The sequence below is a fragment of the Aethalodelphis obliquidens genome, unplaced genomic scaffold (genome assembly GCF_003676395.1).
Source record: "Aethalodelphis obliquidens isolate GAN/ISIS:26980383/991018 unplaced genomic scaffold, ASM367639v1 scaffold20, whole genome shotgun sequence".
Lineage (NCBI taxonomy): Eukaryota > Metazoa > Chordata > Mammalia > Artiodactyla > Delphinidae > Aethalodelphis > Aethalodelphis obliquidens.
Window position 1 is genome coordinate 27,142,011 of NW_020837964.1, and position 17,204 is coordinate 27,159,214.

Here is a 17,204-nt window from a genome sequence, read left to right on the forward strand (position 1 = left end):
GTTAAGTAAGGATTTTGTTTTATTTTTCCCCATACAATGAGCTAATTTTCCAATACCACCATCAGACCATTTGTCCCTTCTTTGTGATGTCACTCTTGTCGTGTATTAAATCCCCCAGGTGCACACGAGTCTGCCACTGAGCCCTCTGTTCTGTTCCACTGGTCTTCATGCCTATCCCTGCACAGACTCCATGGTGAATTTATCACTATGGCCTTGTAAAATCTTTATATCTGCAGGTCAGTTCTTCTTTCTATGTCCTCTTTCATTAAGGATGACTTAGCTATTTGAGGACTATATGCCTTAATATAAATTTTAGAATAAGTTTTAGAAAGTCTAAAAATATCATTTAGAATCTTTACTGGAATCACATTGTATTCATAGATCAAATTGTGAAGAACTCTTATCTTTTGATATTGTTACCTCTCTGAAATTTCGCACAGAGCAAATAGGTCTTCTTATTTCCTGTCTATTTGTTAGATTGTAATGGAAAAAATACTAGGAATGAAGAAATTGAGGCAGAACAGAGAGAACCAGGCAGGGAACCACGGTGAGGGGACACTCTTCCTGCAGCACACAGATGACCACTGCAACCCAGAGCCTGATAAAGTGTCAGCCAAGGCCAAGCTCTGGCTTAGTCACATTCACGCTGAGCCAGGTGGGCAGCCGTCTTAGCCAGTATCTCATTTAATCATCAGCCCTGTCGGGCAGCTACTGCCATCCCTGCTTTACAGATTCAGTAAGTGGGGAATTGGTCCAAGGCAAAGAATCTGGACCAGGCAGGCTGACCTCAGAGTCCATGCTCGTAACCATGGTGCTATCCACCTCCCAGGCTGCTCTTGTGATGCTTCAGTGGCAGGGGAACCCTGTCTATCCACGCTGGACCTTGGGATGTATTTTTGCCACAGCCCTCCCTGGCCTGAGCACGCGCTCCACTTGGCACTTGGAGCCACTTTTGCAGTGACTTCAGGCAATGAGGGACCCCAGCCCCTCTGCCCCTGCCTGGCCCTGGGGTGGAGAGCCAGGCAGAGAAAAGGACATCTGTACTATTAGCTACGCTCCCCGTCTGCCCTCCGCATCTGCACCTGGAAACGCAGCCCATCCGGCGCTTGTTGTTCTGTTGGTCGCACATCCCACTGAGTACGTCTTAATGAGAAAGCAAGGAAGAAGAAAGAAAAAGCCACCACCCAGGATTTCCCTTGAGACTCGGGGGTCAGGAATGAGGTGATAATTCTTAAACCCATGGAGACCCCAGCTCTACTGTTGGCCCAGCTTGCAGGGTGGTCTTGGGTGGGTCCCTGGGCCTCTCTCGGCCTCCATTTCATCCTCCCCACCCAGGGCTGGTCCACTTGGCAGAGCTGTGAATCTGGAAGGGAGCTTTAAACTTCACACCCTCCCAGTTTACAAACAGGTTGCAGAAGCTCACAATCTGCTTTACACCCAGGTTTTCTTTAAGCCAAGGGGGCTTCTCAGGGAGCAAACTAACTCCTGCTGACTTAGTGCTGGGCACTTTACTTTTGTCACCTCACTTAATGCTCTCAGGACAAGGCAAGGACTCAATGAGTCCCATCTTACACAGGGTGAAACTGAGGTTCAGAGAGGTGCGGTGACAGGCCCAGGGTCACACAGGCCCTAAGCAGCAGAGCCAGGATTTGAACCCAGGCCTGTCAGACACTGGATCAGTGTTCTTTCTGAGGACAGGTTAGTAACCCTGAGATTTTGGGGTAAGGTTGCTGAGACCTTCAGTGTGAGAAACGGCTGTTTGTGAAGATAAGCCCGAAACCCACCAAGTCTGCCCACAAAAACTGATAATGTGGCTCAACTGTCGCAAGATTTCCCTTCCAGGAACACAGTGACTTGCATAAACCAAGGGTCCCGGGCCTCCTTTCTTTCATCTGTTTGCTGGGTGGGAGGAGGGAGAAAGGGAATCCAGTCCAGGGCATCTGGGGGGAAGAGGCAGGCTTCTCACCTGTAGAAGGTGCTTGACCGTCTGCAAAGCACACTGGGAAGGGTGGGGTTTGGGGAGGGAGGGTGAGCTGTCCCAGTAGTAAGTTAGGGCTGAAGTGCGCAGTGGCTGTAAGGGGACGGGGACGGATACCAGTGCCCTGCCCTCCTGTTTGGGCCAGGCCAGGGGGCCAGTGTGTCTCTGCATCTGTCCGTCTCTCTCCTTTTGTTTTCTTTCTTTGTGGCAGTTCATCTGTTAATTCTCTCTCTCTCTCTCTCTCTCTCTCTCTCTCTCTCCATCTCTCTATCTCTGTATCCCTACTTCTGTCTCTACTATCACTGCCTCTTTTTTGCTTCCTACTGAGGAAACCAGTGGTTTCAAAATCAAGCCCAGCCACTGGAAGTGACAAACCCAGCTGGGTCTGGCCTGAGGCACTCCCCTGGCTCAGGGCCCTGTCAGGCTGGTGCCAAACTCACACCTCCATCGAGGGCCAACTAATATTTATTCAGGGCCTGCCGAACGTGCCAGGCTGGGGCTGGGCTGAACCGGTGAGCGAGCAAAGCTGTCAAAGTGCCCGCCTGCTCTATAGGAGCTCAGACTTCAGAAGAAATGCCCACCCTGTCTCTGCTCAGCCCACACCCCCTGCCCCCGGCCCTGGCTCCTCAGGCCTCAGAGGTGCAGCGCCCCGCCTCGCCCTCCCGTCTCCTCCCACCCCCTCGACCTGAGGCAGGGGCAGGCCAGAGTGGGGAACGGGGGCTTGCTTGACGGATCCCACCTACTGAGTAAGTGGCATTCTTTGATATTCGGTGTCCCCAACACTTGGAGGGCTGGCAGCCCCCTGAACGGTAGGGGGTCTTCCATGAGGATGGGCCCTGGTGAGTGGCTGAGACCAGGGGCAGCCTGGGTGCGAGGACCAAACCCCACTCCCCCCTCCCACCAGGCAACAAACCTCCAGTCCACAACTGCCCCAGCGCCTGAGGGGATGGTGGCCCTGAGGGCCCCCCAGGTGCCCGGCCAGAGGGTGGAGTTGTGGGAGGGCAGTGACAAGCGGAAGGAAGGGAGGGGAGCGGCTGGGGGCTCCTTCAAGAGGCCAATGACAGACTTCCTTATTTGGGCTCAGGCCCTTCCTGAGACCAGAAGGCCGCTTTGCTCGGAAGGCAGGGGGTGGGCGTGCCGGCAGGGTCTTAGGATTACAGGGATTTGAGACTCCTGCCATCCTGGATCTGTGAACTCTCAGACCCATAGGTGTATCTGGATAAGACCTTTGAGGCCACATGCTCCAACCTGGTTCCCATCCCCTTGCTCCCCAGTCCTATTGTACAGAGAAGGGCGCTGAGGCCCAAAAGGAAGCAGGGAGCACCTCTTCCCTCCCACCAAGGTCACTCAGCAAATCAGAGCTGAGTCCAGAGTGCAGGCCAGCCCCAGCCTGGCCACACGGCAGCCCGCTATTCATGAGACACGGTGAGGGTCTGGTCAGCCCGGGCAGTGCCGGAAGACGAGGTCACGGTGCTCTGTCTTGGGAAGTAGAGAACAACAAACCAGCAGAAGATGAAGACACCTGTCAGGGAGGAGAGGGCCTCAGTGAGCCTGGGATGGGGCCTGGGCTGGCGGCCACTCAGAGGAGGAATCGCTCCACTGTAAAAGTTCAAGAATGTATAGAAAAATCAGACAAAAAATGAAACCTACTCCTGAAAAAGAACCAAATAGATAACTTGAGAATGAAATCCAGAGTCCTCGAAATAAAATCTATACACACAGCTATCTCATAAAAGAAAGACCGAAATGAAGGAATTTTCAGACATGCAAGACAACTACCACTGCCCCTCTTATAGAGGATTATTGCAGGATGTGCTTCAGCAAGAAGAAAAGGGAAGACGTGAGGTATGAAAATTGTAGTAAGTACAGAAATTGATAGAAAAGTAAAAATCTTTGTGTTTCTTTAAAAGAAATGTAGAACTAAAACCCTACACAACAATAAAAAATATTGAGAAGAGTTCAAGGGCAGTTAAAGTGGGCTGAGGGCTCTGTTTGGGAAGAAGAGAGAAATACTGAGTTACACTCAGTTGAAATAACTCAGTGCGGTGAAGTGTTCAGACTTAACTATGATGGGTAACCTCAGAAAGGATAATGACATAATCCACAGTTTCAAGGTGCATCCCTCTCCAAGCCGTAACCCCTGGGAATTTTCAGAGGTGGACTCATAATTCTTCATCTGGGGACAGTCTCCGGTGGCCTAATAATGACGACTTCTGTTGTTGTTAACATAGTTCCCACATATTGAAGGCCTCCTGTATTACACACACACATTATCTCAGTTATTCATCATGAAATCTGGCGAGAAAAGTACTGGAATTATCCCAGCTGTACAGGTGACTGGATCAGAGGAGCTGAGTGACTTGCTGGGGTGGTGAGTGGAGGTGGGATTTGAATCCCGGTCTGCTGCCAACCATGGTGCCATGTAGTCTTGTGAGGCACTGGGAGCCAGCCCTGTTGTTGTGGGCTTGCACCTGCTGGATCTAGGACCCCTCGGTTCCTAGTAACTCCTTGTCATTCCTCTCTTCACAGTCAGGCTGTGATGCTTCTTTAAGTTGCGTGTATGAAACAGGGGTATGAGGAACAAAGAGGACAGGTGCGGGTGGGGAAACCGTGTCCCACCTGCACCCTGGGTGCCTGCCCCTTTGCTGGGTATCAGAGAAAGAACCCCGCGGGAGCAGGGAGCAGACGTAGCAAGCATTTCCTCCACTAACCATTTGCTTCCTGCCTTCACAGCCCCTTAGAGATTCTGTTCGTGTCACATCGCCTTCACATTACATGATCCCGCCCTCCTGGTCACAGATGATTGGACCAGACATGGACACCTGACCCAAGATGGCCCAGTCAGATCCTTGACTCTCCTAAGAACATGGAAGAGACTGAAGCAGACCATGGTCACTAGACTTGGAAGGTCACATAGGGATGAGGGGGCCATATTGGGCAGCCAGTGGAGGGCCATGGGAAGGAATGGGCCAGTGGAGAGAAGAATGAAGAAGCTTCCACAGAGAGAAGGTGAGAGACTACGTGTGACTCCAGGGAAAAAGATGGGAAAGTACCTGCTTTGGTTTGGGTGGCTTTTCCTGACCCTGCTACCAGCTCCCATGAGGTCAGCCAGCCTTCCTGCCCTGGGGTCCTTGGGAGAGCCTTGGATATTTAAAATCAGTGCCCTGGACTTGAGCGAGCCTGAGTAGAATCCCGTTTCTTGCCATCTACCCCCTCCCCCCGAAGCCCCACCCCCTGGTGCAGGCGAGGCAGCTCGTCGCCTCCCTGGCCCAGGAGCCCCACCTTGCAGAGACGTGAACAGTGCAAAGACGTAGGTGGTGGACAGGCCTAGGGGTGTGAGGATGGCCAGCCCCCAGCTCACGCCCACCAGGCTCGAGAGGCCCAGCAGGGTGAGGACCCCCTTCCAGTGCTGCCGCTTCTCCTTGCCCGCTGTGGCACTCGACAGAGTGAAGATCTTCAAGGCCACCAGGCCCAGGACCACGGCGCTGAAGAGGAAGGTGATGAGGAAATAGCCGTGGACAGTGACGTAGAGCGCAGAGGTGGCAGTTTTCTCACAGAACCAGCACCTGGAGGAGGCGGATGGCCGTTAGGACCAGAGGAAGTCTCCTGAGAGCAAGCCCTGGGCTGTCTCCCTGCCTGATCTTCTCTGACCAAAAAGATGCCTTCTCCCATCTCCACCCATCCATTCCCCACTCTCCCAGGGGAGGGGCTGTCACGAGGCTCCAGGCTGCTGTCTCTTTAGACCAGTGAGTGTAAAAGGCCAGTTCTGTCCCAAAGACATGTTTCGTTCACCCCACATTATGTTGTGAGAAAAAAAAAATTGAATTAATGACCACCTTTTAAAAGTGAAATGTTTGGCATAAACATCCTAATTTTTTTTTTTTTTTTTTTTTTGTGGCCACGCCACACAGCGTGTGGAATCTTAATTCCCTGAACAGGGATTGAACCCAGGCCCTGGCAGTGAAAGCACCAAGTCCTAACCACTGGACTGCCAGGGAATTCCTGAAACATCCAGATTTCTGCTTCTCTCATAAAACCATACAGCTGGCAGCTCTGTGGATGCCCTCCGGAGGGACAGTAGTCAGCTGCCCATTAGACTGGCACGTGATTGCCAGTCTGTCGCTGTGCCCACCCAGGCCGCTGCATGTACTTATGTTCCCTGCCTGGCCCCTGGGGCCCTGCATTTGAGGCCCTGGGGACAGGACCAAGGCCCCACCAGCTCTTCTTAGCACAGAACCATGGGCCTCAGGCAGGTACCCTGGGAGAGGCTCAGCTCAGCTCCCCTGTTCCCTACACTGCAGGAGTGAAAGCCCAAAAGAGCCTGTGGATCAGTCCCCCATTGTACAGATGAGGAGACCGAGGCTCTGGAAGGGGACAGGCTTGCCCAAGGTCACACAGCTACTCAGAGACAGAGTCTGGGTGGAATCAGGGCTGCTGCAAATATTGGGCAGGTTGTGCCCTGCACCAGGGCACCTGGCTGGGGGGCAGGTGGGGGCTGAGATCCAACTCACCCTCCACTCACCAGGCTGAGCACCTGGCATGGCAGGTCAGAGGGATGGGGGGGGTACCTTTTAAAATTTGCCCAAAGGTGCTATATAGGCTGTGGTGACCCAGGCTAGAGCAAGGCATCCTGCCTCCTGGTCCGGTTCTCTCTCCTTCTCACCCCCTCTCTCATTGTACTTCCTCTCTCTGGGCCTCAGTTTACCCCTGCAGGCCGTGCGCTAGCTGGATCTGAGGATCCTTTGCTTTGACTTACTCGTCTCTCTTCCCAGGATTCCCTCCTCTTCCCACCTCCACCTCCTTCTGGCCCCCAGGACCCTGAGGCCACCGCAGCTTCCACAGCCAGCACTCACAGCTCCAGCGTGGTGGTGTTCTTCTTGTCACGGATGGCGTAGGGGCCATAGCTGTTGGCGCTCCCAGTGCCGATGACTATTAGGGCAGGCAGGCCTGGGGGCAAGGGGAGGAGGAGGTATGGCATTGCTGGGGCTCCCTTGGCACGTCCTCCTCCAAATCCCCCTCCAGCTGTCCACCCCTCGAGCTCTGAGCCAATCAGAGAGGGAGCTGCCCCTCCCTCGCCCCAGGCTGGTCCCCTTGCTGTGTCTTCCAGAGTCAGCCATCCCCTCTGCCTGGCCAAGCGGCACCTACCCCAGCCCACGAGGCTCAGCTTCAGGAAGTAGTGCCCGAAGTAGGTGTTAAAGACCTTGATGACGAGCAGGTAGAGGTGGAAGGCTTCCAGGCCCATCCAGGTGAAGGCACAGAGCAGGAAGTAGTGGAAGATGGCCCCCCGGGCCCAACAGGCAGCATCGGACCCCTTCAGGCCATGCCCCACATTGATGAAGAAGGCCAGATTCAGGAGAAATAAGCTGACGCTCAAGGCCACGTGGATCTTGGGGACGTCGTCGGAGTTCAACTTCTGCCGGGAAAACCTGGGGCGAGAAGGGCCAGTGAGAGGCTGCAAGGGGGCACCCAGGCCTCTCCGTCCGATCACCTCTGTTCCATCCCTGCCAGCAACCAGCGTGTGAGAACATTCCAGTTCAAGTCCACGAGCCCTCTCACGACCCGTAGGGCCCTGTGGATTCTGGATCCTGTTGGCTTCATCCCTTGACTCCACGCTTGAGCCAAACTACCTAATTGGCAATTCCCTAAATGCGTTCTGCTTCTCTACGCCTCCCAGACTTGCCCACACTCTTCCCTCTGCTCTCAATGCCGTTCCCTGCTTCACCTTCAAAATCCCCCTTGGGTGTTTCTTTCTGGGAAGGCTGTCTCTGAACGTCACTTATCCCAGGCTTATTTGGAAGTTTCCCAGGAGTGGGCGCAGCGTAACTCTCCACCCACCCCTTATTTCCGTCTCTCCCCAGGCTTTGACCTGGGGCCTAACACAATAAGCAGGAGGAAGCCCTGCATTGGTTGAGTGAGTGGGCAGACAGGGCATGGATGTATGAAGCCTAGAACTTAGTAGGGAGGGTGAGGCTCAGAGAGGAACAGGGACTCAGAGTCACAGCACAGGGCAGGGGCTCCAGACTCCCAGTCCAGGGCTTCTTCCCAGGGCTCACTTCCCCCTCTGTGGAGTTCCCACTGCGAATTCCTAGCAAATCAGCTCCCAAAGGACTCTCACTGGAGGGGTGGGAGCTCAGGGCTGCCTGGAGTGGGCGTGAGGGATAATGTCCACCTCACCTGAGATGCCAGGCCCTGCCCCTGGGAGAGGTTGACGGCTCCTCCTGGTGCTCCGAGCCCGTCTCACAGGGTCCAGCAGTGCAGCCAGCTGGCAAGTCATGCTCAGCTTGTATTCGGCCAGGGCTCGGGGGATGCGGGCAGGGCCGGCACCACTTACACTCACAGTTCGGTCCGAGATGGAGTGGGCGGGGCTGGTGGGGGCCTCAGCCCAGGGCCAGACAGTGCCAGCATGTGCAGGAAGGCAGTGGGAGGGCCCCAGACCGGGAGTCAGGAGACCAAGGGCTGCTCCAGGCCCGTCGTGGGTCGGGAGGCCAGCCGTGGGGCTGCTCCCACAGGCTTCTTGAGGCTGGCAGTTCCTGTGGCTCCCTCCGCCATGGCCGGGGCCTGGGCACAGGCTGCAGTAGCCTCTGATGTTTCTGCTCCTCCTTCTTCCAGAAACAGCTCCAGGTTTCCCTTGGGAGCACCCTTCCCCACTCTCAGCCATGCACTCTCAAACCCAAGAGCAGGCACTAGGGTGGCCTGACCAATCAGTGTAATTCATCCTTTCACCACAGTGGCGTGTTCAGTCATGGGCACATGGTCTAAGTTAGACCAGTATAACTCAACTCTGGTATACATGGGATAAAACTGCATAGACATATATACACACACACACACAGGACATGCACAGGGTCAGCTTCCTTGGTGTATGACCTCTGCAGGCCCCTGCACTCAGAAGGGCCCTATGCTCGTTTTAATGCTCTGCTGTCACCATCTTGAAATTCTTAATAATTTTTGAGCAACGGGCTACATATTTTCATTTTGGACTGGGCCCTACAAATGATATAGCCAGTCCTGTGGGCGTGTGTGGACATGCACACACACACACAATTGAGTGCATGTGGAAAATGGTGAAAACTGAATGAGCTCTGTAGTCTTGTTAGCAGTGCTGTACCAATGTCAATCTCCTGGTTTTATATTGTACTACAGTTATAGAAAATGTCATCACTGAGGAAAGCTGGATGAAGGAACCATGGGACTCTAGGTACTATTTTTGCAAGCTCCTGTTAGCCTATAATTATTTCAAAATAAAAATTTTTTAATTTATTTATTTATGTATTTTTACTTTTGGCTGCATTGGGTCTTTGTTGCTGCGCGTGGGCTTTCTCTAGTTGCAGCGAGCAGGGGCTACTCTTCGTTGTGGTGCGCAGGCTTCTCATTGAGGTGGCTTCTCTTGTTACGGAGCATGGGCTCTACGTGCGCGGGCTACAGTAGTTGTGGCATGAGGGCTCAGTAGTTGTGGCTCTTGGGCTCTAGAGTGCAGGCTCAGTAGTTGTGGCGCACGGGCTTAGTTGCTCCGCGGCATGTGGGATCCTCCCGGACCAGGGCTCGAACCCGTGTCCCCTGCGTTGGCAGGCGGATTCCTAACCACTGTGCCATCAGAGAAGTCCAATAAAGTTTTTTTAGAAACTTCAATTCTGGGCCTTAGTTTAGAATATTAGCTGTCCAGGCAGCTAAGAAGCTATGATGCAAGCCTGGGGCTCCCCAAGGCCCCTGAGTATGGAGAAGTTGCCTGACATGACTGACAAAGGAGAAAGCAAAGTTTTGAGAATCAGAGGGACACCAAGTCCTGGGGACATCTTTTGAGCCCCTGGATCCAACATCACCTGAAGTGAGCTCACCTTGGGCTTTTCAGTTCTGTGAACCACACATTACCTATTATGTTTAAGCCAATCCGAGTTGAGCTTCTGCCACTTGTAACTGAAATAGCCAGACACATTTCAACCTCCAATCCCATTTTATAGGTGAGGAAACGGAGGTTTGGAGAAAATATCAGTATAGTGCTGCATGACTAACACTACCCTGCTGGTTTCTACCCTGCCCTGCTGCCGCCCTTGAGGGCAGGAGGGAGATGTTGGGTGGGGATGGGGTGACCCACCTCAGGAAAGTGTAGAGGACAACGGTGAAGGCCAGGAAGATCATGGAGGTTCCGCAGCCAGCCTGGGAAATGCGTGTGAGGGTCTTTACGGTGACTTGGTCCAAGATCGGCCTCTGTGGACGATCCCCCAAATAAGAATCCTATCAGTTGGAGACCAGGCCAGGCAGCCTCCTCCCTGGGCCGGGAGCCTTGGCACTTCCAGAATTGCTAGGATGGCGGGGGGCGGGGTGGCGCGCCATTACCAGCAGCAAGGCGAAGAAGGTCAGGTGGTCACAGCGGCAGATGGTCCTATTGACTCCGACGTCTGTGGAGCAGCCCTTGGAAGCCCAGTCTCCTGACGACCCTGGGGAGGAGAGGGAGCCTAGGGGAGGGGCCGGGAATATAGGGAAGCAGAGGGGAGGGGAAGGCAGGGAAAGAGAGGAAAGAAAGAGGGGAGGGGCCCTGCGGTTGGAGTCCTGTCCCCTAAGGAGCCCTTACCCTCTGCCCATCTTACCCAGGGAAGATCCTCCAGGCCCTACCTTTAGTCACGTCCCAGAATACACAGCTGAGGGTCATGTTCTGAAACCAGAGATTGGGAGTCGGGGCGAGGCAGGGGAAGTTGGGAGAGGGGAGAGGAGGGTAGGACGGGGAGGGGGAGAAGACAGTGTGCTCTGGGTCTCAGCACAGGCACGCATTAGGTAGAAGCAAGTCTCAGCCTGTGGTCACACAGGAACGCGAAGCGTTTGATGTATCCTGGGTCAGCGCGTCGGGGGTGTGAAGAGGTGCGGGGCTGTGGCTGGCAGGGGCGCATGTCTGCAGGCACGTGCCTTTAGGGGAGCGTGTGTGTGGGCAGCCGTGCGCGTGCACGTGTGTTTGCCAGGTCCCCTGGGCATCTCTGTGAGCACAGGAGCGGAGGGTGTCGGGGAGGCATGTGGAGACATGCGTGCACAGGGTGGGCGTGTGTCCCTGGGCACAATTGTGTGTCTGGATTTGAATCCAGACCTATGTAAACCCAGGTGGATGTGGGAGCGTGGGGTGTGCAGAGTCCGTGTGTGTCTGCCCCTATGCCCAGGGGTGCCCACCCACATGTCTGCCCCTCAGGAGCTGCCAGGCCAGGGTGGGGGACTCACAGGAGGCTGGTGCTGGTGGGAGAAGGTGATCTCCAAAGGCTCAGCCAGGCCGGTGACGTTTATATGACCCAAACTCAAGCCCACCACGCGATTGTTCAACACGCTGCTGCCATCCTCTAGGCTGAGCCGAGGGCCCTGTGGAGGGACACAGGTGAGGCCAGGCTGCACGAGCGGCTGCCCCAATCCAGCCCTTCTCAGGGCTCCTGGGAGCCTCTAGGGCTTGTGGCCCTTGCCTGGAGGGCAAAGTCTGGGGCCGGGGGAACAGGGGGCAGGGAGTCATGGGCGACCTTCTTCCTGCTGCTCTCTGTAGTCTGCTCCAGCTGGGCCAGGGCGGGCCCTACCCTCCAGGCCAAACGGCCGCAAAGCCGTGTACCTGATGGCTCTCCATTGCTGGTCTCCAGGCCTCCTCCGCCCTCTTCACTGGAGTGCAGGGTTAGAAGGAAGATCAGCCGGGAAACGGAGGGCAGTGGTGCCGACAGGTGGGGCGCACCTGCCCACATCAGCACTCAGGGATACACATGTCCCCATGGGAGTGGAGACACACCTCTGGGGACACGCCTGGTACAAATTTGCAAGGGCCTGGGTACACTTGCTCATGTGAACATGGTCACACCAGCACACGTGACTACGTGCGCACCAGGAATAAGGAAGGAGATACATGTTTGTGCTTGCACGAGGCCACACAGGGGTCATGAACACACTTGGGATACACACACAGGAGTCCAAGGGCACAGGTGTGGGCAGTCCAAACAGCGGAGCGTGAATAACCGGCGTGAGCCCGCCGTCCACAGACGCTAGAGACGGGGGTCTGGGATGGCCTCGGCTGCTTGAGGCACCCTCCAGAGGCTCCTCACCTCCTCCATCCCCATCGGGCCCCTCAGCAAAGACTCCAGAGAGGGCAAGCCTGTCCTGCTTAACCAAGCATGGAACCTCAGCCACCCTGAGCCCTCCTCACCTTGAAGACATTCCCCGGACCAACATCCAGGATGGTTATGGCCAACCGAACCATTGGCCTGCTGCCCTGCAAGGATCCAAAAAGGCTCCTGGGCAGCCGGACTCTGTCAGTGTGCCGGTGCTCGTCCTCTGTCACCTGCTTCGGAATCTGCAACCACAGACCCAGCCGCTCTGTCTTTCCCTGAGGAACCCAGCCCCCAACACAGGTCCTGCCCACCCCTCCCCCAGGTGGAAGGAGAAACAGGCATGCTGGGTGGTGGGGCAGCACTGAGGACCGAGGACAGCTCTGAGAGGCAGGACACCTGGGGGCACGGTCCTAGCCCTGCTCTGTCCAGGCTGTGAGCTCCTGGCCAAATCACAGCCCTTGTGGAGCCTCGGTTTTCCCAATATGGAGAATGGAGCCAGTAAGATGCCCGCGCGGCCACCCTTCAGGTTGAAAGTGGGCTGTGAAGGGGCGACACCTGGACAGGTCAGTTTGCAAGTGTTAGAGAGGGTCAGTTGTGGTGCTTTTGGCCAGGGTCCTGACCCCCGTTGTGCTGACATACGGCTATGGGGACAGTGTCTATTTTCCAACTCAGGGATAAATGGAAAGCGTAAGGCCATCAGGAAGGGAGACAGCAAGGGCCGAGAGGGAGGACACAAGAATTCACACTGAATGTGATACCCACCCCCACCCAACAACAACACATTTTGTAAAAGCTAAGAATGGTCAAAATATTAAAATAAATTTTACTGATAGTTGCGAAGCGTGTTTTGTTCATTCTCTGACCTCATTGCTCCCCCTGGGACTGCAGCCTGGTCCCACCTGGTCCTGCCTCAAAAGCATCCCATGGGCATTGGAACAGGGGGCGCTAAGTGTTGTAGCCGAGAGCCTCAACTTTCTGCTTCCCAATCCAGAACCTTGTCAAAAGGACATGTGGTTGATTTCACAGGCCGGTGCCTACCCCACACAGAGGGCTCAGCTGCTGGGGTGACGTGATAAAGGGTTGAGAAAGGCCCCATCCATCTTCCATCTCCCCTTCTCCAGGCAGACCTAAAATCCCTCCACGATAGACCACTTCCCTGCTGCCCAAACTTCCACCTTCAGCTTTATGCCTTAAGTGAGGCTGTGCCCTTGCTGCACCAAGCATTCCCGGTGAGTTATTTCATTTGCTCCCTCTGACAACCTTGAAAGTGGGCAATACCATCCCCATTCTACAGATGGGGAAACCGAGGCTCAGCAAAGTTAGGTAATTTGCCCAATATCACAATAGCTGGTAAGGGGCGGAACTGGGATTTGAATCCAGACCTATGTAAACCCAGAGTCTGCCCGTTAACCCTTTGCAGCACCTCTACAAGTGCCTTTACCTGGTTTCTAATGTGTCCCCTGGTGGAAGAGTTCAAGGGAACCTCAGACTTTGGAGGAGCCTTCGAGCTCATTTTACAGATGAGGACTCAGGGGCCCAGAGAGGGGAGGGGATTTCCTGGAGGACACCTAATCAGGTGGTGGGAAGTCCAGGGCTAGAATCCTGACTCTCGATTCGGTGATCTTCTGAAGGTCTCATCCTAGCACCCTGGGTAATATATTACCAGGATCCATTCAACCAATTAACTCACAGCACCCATTAGCCAGGTGGCAGAGAACTACTAAACGGGACATGGGAAGGATAACTGTTGATGGGCACCAAGCACAGACCATGACTCTCAGAAAAATATGCCTGAGGAAAGTAGGACCAGGACCAGCCAGTGGGGATGGGGGGAAGCCTTCACCTGAGAGGGGGTCAGAGAGAAGTGCAGGTCTTCTGAGATGTTGGTGTTGATGTTCTTGACAAGAGCCTTCAAAAAATCCATATTCACTGTCTCTGTCAGACTCTTCTCCACCAGGTGGATCTCATAGTTCAGCCAGTATCTGCAAGGGAAGATAGGGTCTTGCAGGCTGAGTTACCCGCTCACCTGGTCCACTCACCTGGATGACGGGAGGAGAGATACCATGCGCAGCAATCATCAGGCTCCTGGTGTAGGAGAGGTGACCCAGAATATCAAAGGGAAGACCCTGGGATGCTGCAGGAGGAGAGGGGTGGCACGGGAGTGATTCATGCTGGTTCTGAGGGATTCCGGAGCCAGTGGCCCCTCTGAGTATTTTATGTATTTCTCTTTTTTTGTAACAAAATACATTACAATGTACTTTGTATTTTATGTATACATGTATACATAAAATACAAAATAAAATAAAATACAAAATGTATTTTAATCATTTTAAAGTGTGCAATTCAGTGGCATTAAATACATTCACAATGTGTGAAACCATCTTTGCTATCTAGTTCCAGAACATGTCCATCACCTCAAAAGGAAACCCTGAACCCATTAAGCAGTTACTCTTCCCCCAGCCTCTGGCAACCACTAATCTATGAATTTTCTTATACTAGACATTTCATATAAATGGAATTATATGATATCTGGTCTTTTGTGTCTGGCTTCTTTCACTTAGCATGTTTTCAAGGTTAATCTATGTTGTAGCATGTATACATATTTCATTCCTTTCTATGGATGAATAAAATTCCTTTGTATGCATATACCGTATTTTGTCTATACATTTATCCATTGATGGGCATTTGGATTGTTTCCACTTTTTGGCTATTGTGAATAGAGCTGCTTGTATTTACGTAAAAGCTTTTGTTAGAAGACTTGTTTTTAATTCTTTTGGATGGATATCTAGGAGTAGAATTGCTGTCTTAATTCTGTTTAACTTCTTGAGGAAGTGTTAAACTGTCTTCCATAGCAGCTGCACCATTTTATATTCCCACCACCAATGTATGAGGGTTTCAGTTTCTCCAGATTCTTGCCAACACCTGATGTTTTTCACTTTGTTTTGTTTCATTTGCAATTATAGCCATCCTAGTGGGTGTGAAGTGGTATCTCACTGCAGTTTTAATTTGCATTTCTCTAGTGACTAATGATGTTAAGCACCTTTTCATGTGCTTATTGGTCTCTGTAAATCTTCTTTAGAGAAATTCTTCTGAGTATTCCAAACTGTGGGATGATCACTGTGTGGTGTGAGGGCTAACTCACATTTATTGAGTGCTAGATGAATACTGGGAATTCAGCCGTTGAAGACTTAGCTGTATGGGAACTGATTTATGGGAACCGAGCTGGTCTTGGAAACACATAATTTACACATAAAATAAACACAAATTTAATTGCCATTTGTTTTACCGCAGCCCCCTTGCCATGGGCTAGAAAGTTAGGGTGAGCAAAGTCCCCCCTCCCATCCACGTCCCTATCCTGGCGCTCTCCGTGGTGCTGAAACTTCTCTTTGGCCAGAGTCCCTTTTCCCAAGTCTGGGGTCCTAAGACTTGCTGCCCACCTTTTTAAAGCAATTTTAAACAGGTGAAGGCTGAGGTAGCAATGGTATAGAAGGGGAACAAGAGCAGATAGAGCCAGATCGAGGCTACTGGAAAGGAGTAGCTATGGAGGGCTTACCAGGGAGGCAAAAGGGAGGCTTTTACTTTGACATCATTTTTTGGAACACAGTTACCAAGGAATAAAACTCCAAGGAAACCACAGGAAAAAAATATTGTAAAATATAAAGAGTAAACCATGCAAATATGTGTAAACGAGATTGGATGGTTCAGGCAATTAGAACATTCATCCAGAAACAGTGGGTTGAGATTGTCCAAATCCATTGATTGAGCTACACCAACTGATACTAGTTTTTTATTTATCTTTTAAAAATCTAAATGAAGAAGTATTGTGATTTTTATTGTTACCAAATAAAATAGAGAATTGTATTTCACAATACATATAGTTCACCTCATGCACTTAAAAAATTCCTTGGCCTTACAAAACAGCCCATGAATTTATCTTCTTGAGAGAAGATTTCCTGATCTGGTTCTCAGAGCACTTAAAAAAAATTGTTTTAGTTGTGAAAAGTAACATATATTCAAAAAGTTTAAACCATGGATGTACAGTTGCATTTTTTTTTTTGCTGTACGCGGGCCTCTCACTGTTGTGACCTCCCCGTTGCGAAGCACAGGCTCCGGACACGCAGGCTCAGCGGCCATGGCTTACGGGCCCAGCCGCTCCGCAGCATGTGGGATCTTCCCGGACCGGGGCACGAACCCGTGTCCCCTGCATCGGCAGGCAGAATCTCAACCACCGCGCCACCAGGGAAGCCCCTAGAATTGCATTTTTAATTATAAAGTTGACACCAATTTAAGGATCATCTTCTTTGTCTGATATTGATTTAGCTATTCAGATATGTTTTGGTTCGTGTTTGCATGATACATCTTTTTATTGTAAGTGGTGTGAGGTTCAACAACTTGTCTTTTACCTTGGAGGGCATATATTGATATTCTCTAGTCCTCTGAATGTCCAGGAGATCCACTGAGGTGATGGGACCCTGAATTCTTGTGAAGTTTGTCTCTTACCCTCTAGTTCACATATGTCTTCCTAAGGCATCTTCACAACTTGCCACTTTCTGCTCATCAGATCTAATCAGCATAATGTTGTCAATACAGTGGACTCTGTAGAATGTCAAGATAAATGAGTTCTCTGTGAACTATCTTATGACAGCAATGAGACGTGACGTAACCCTGAGGGAACACTGTGGCTCTATACTCTTGGCTCTGCCAAGTAAAAGCAAACTACTTCTGGCAGTCCTTGAAAAATGGTATGGAGAAAAAAACATTAGCCACGTTATAGCTGTATACCAATTGTGAGGGGCTGTGTTGATTTCTTTGTGTAAACATACTCATCTGGGACAGTAGCTGCAATTAGACTCGCCACCTGATTAAGTTAATGACGGTCCATAGTCATTCTCCAAGATCCACCTGACTTCTGGTGAGTTAAATGGAGTTAATAGGTATCACCATCACTCCTGCTTCGTTAAAGCCTTTCACGGCAGCATTAATCCCTACATTTCCCCCCAGCAACGTCGTTTGTTTCTGGTTTACTATCTCAATGGGAAGAAGACATTCCAGGAACTTGTATTTGGCTGTTCAATGAAATGCCCTCCCAAATGCAATTCAATGAACAAAGCATAGTCTTTTTAATAAATAGTGCCGAAACCACTAGATATCCAAATGCAAAATGA

The 17,204-nt window shown here is 52.1% G+C and overlaps 1 protein-coding gene across 3 annotated transcripts in view; it reads right to left on the reverse strand.

Moving 5' to 3' along the window:
• Positions 1-354: 354 nt before the first annotated feature.
• LOC113627276 (adhesion G-protein coupled receptor G1) overlaps positions 355-17,204 on the reverse strand; it is a 62,851-nt gene continuing 46,001 nt past the window's right edge. The window contains exons 15-25 of one of the 3 annotated variants that reach the window (XM_027119781.1): positions 13,883-14,021; positions 12,135-12,281; positions 11,896-11,973; positions 11,180-11,314; positions 10,589-10,628; positions 10,313-10,431; positions 10,071-10,183; positions 7,124-7,404; positions 6,832-6,925; positions 5,261-5,544; positions 355-3,500 (exon numbers count right to left, since the gene is read on the reverse strand). In XM_027119781.1, the coding sequence (XP_026975582.1) occupies positions 3,388-3,500; positions 5,261-5,544; positions 6,832-6,925; positions 7,124-7,404; positions 10,071-10,183; positions 10,313-10,431; positions 10,589-10,628; positions 11,180-11,314; positions 11,896-11,973; positions 12,135-12,281; positions 13,883-14,021 (1,543 nt within the window). In that variant the 3' untranslated portion in view covers positions 355-3,387. The remainder of the gene's footprint in view (positions 3,501-5,260; positions 5,545-6,831; positions 6,926-7,123; positions 7,405-10,070; positions 10,184-10,312; positions 10,432-10,588; positions 10,629-11,179; positions 11,315-11,895; positions 11,974-12,134; positions 12,282-13,882; positions 14,022-17,204) is intronic. The other 2 variants (XM_027119782.1, XM_027119783.1) reach the window with 2 other exon arrangements.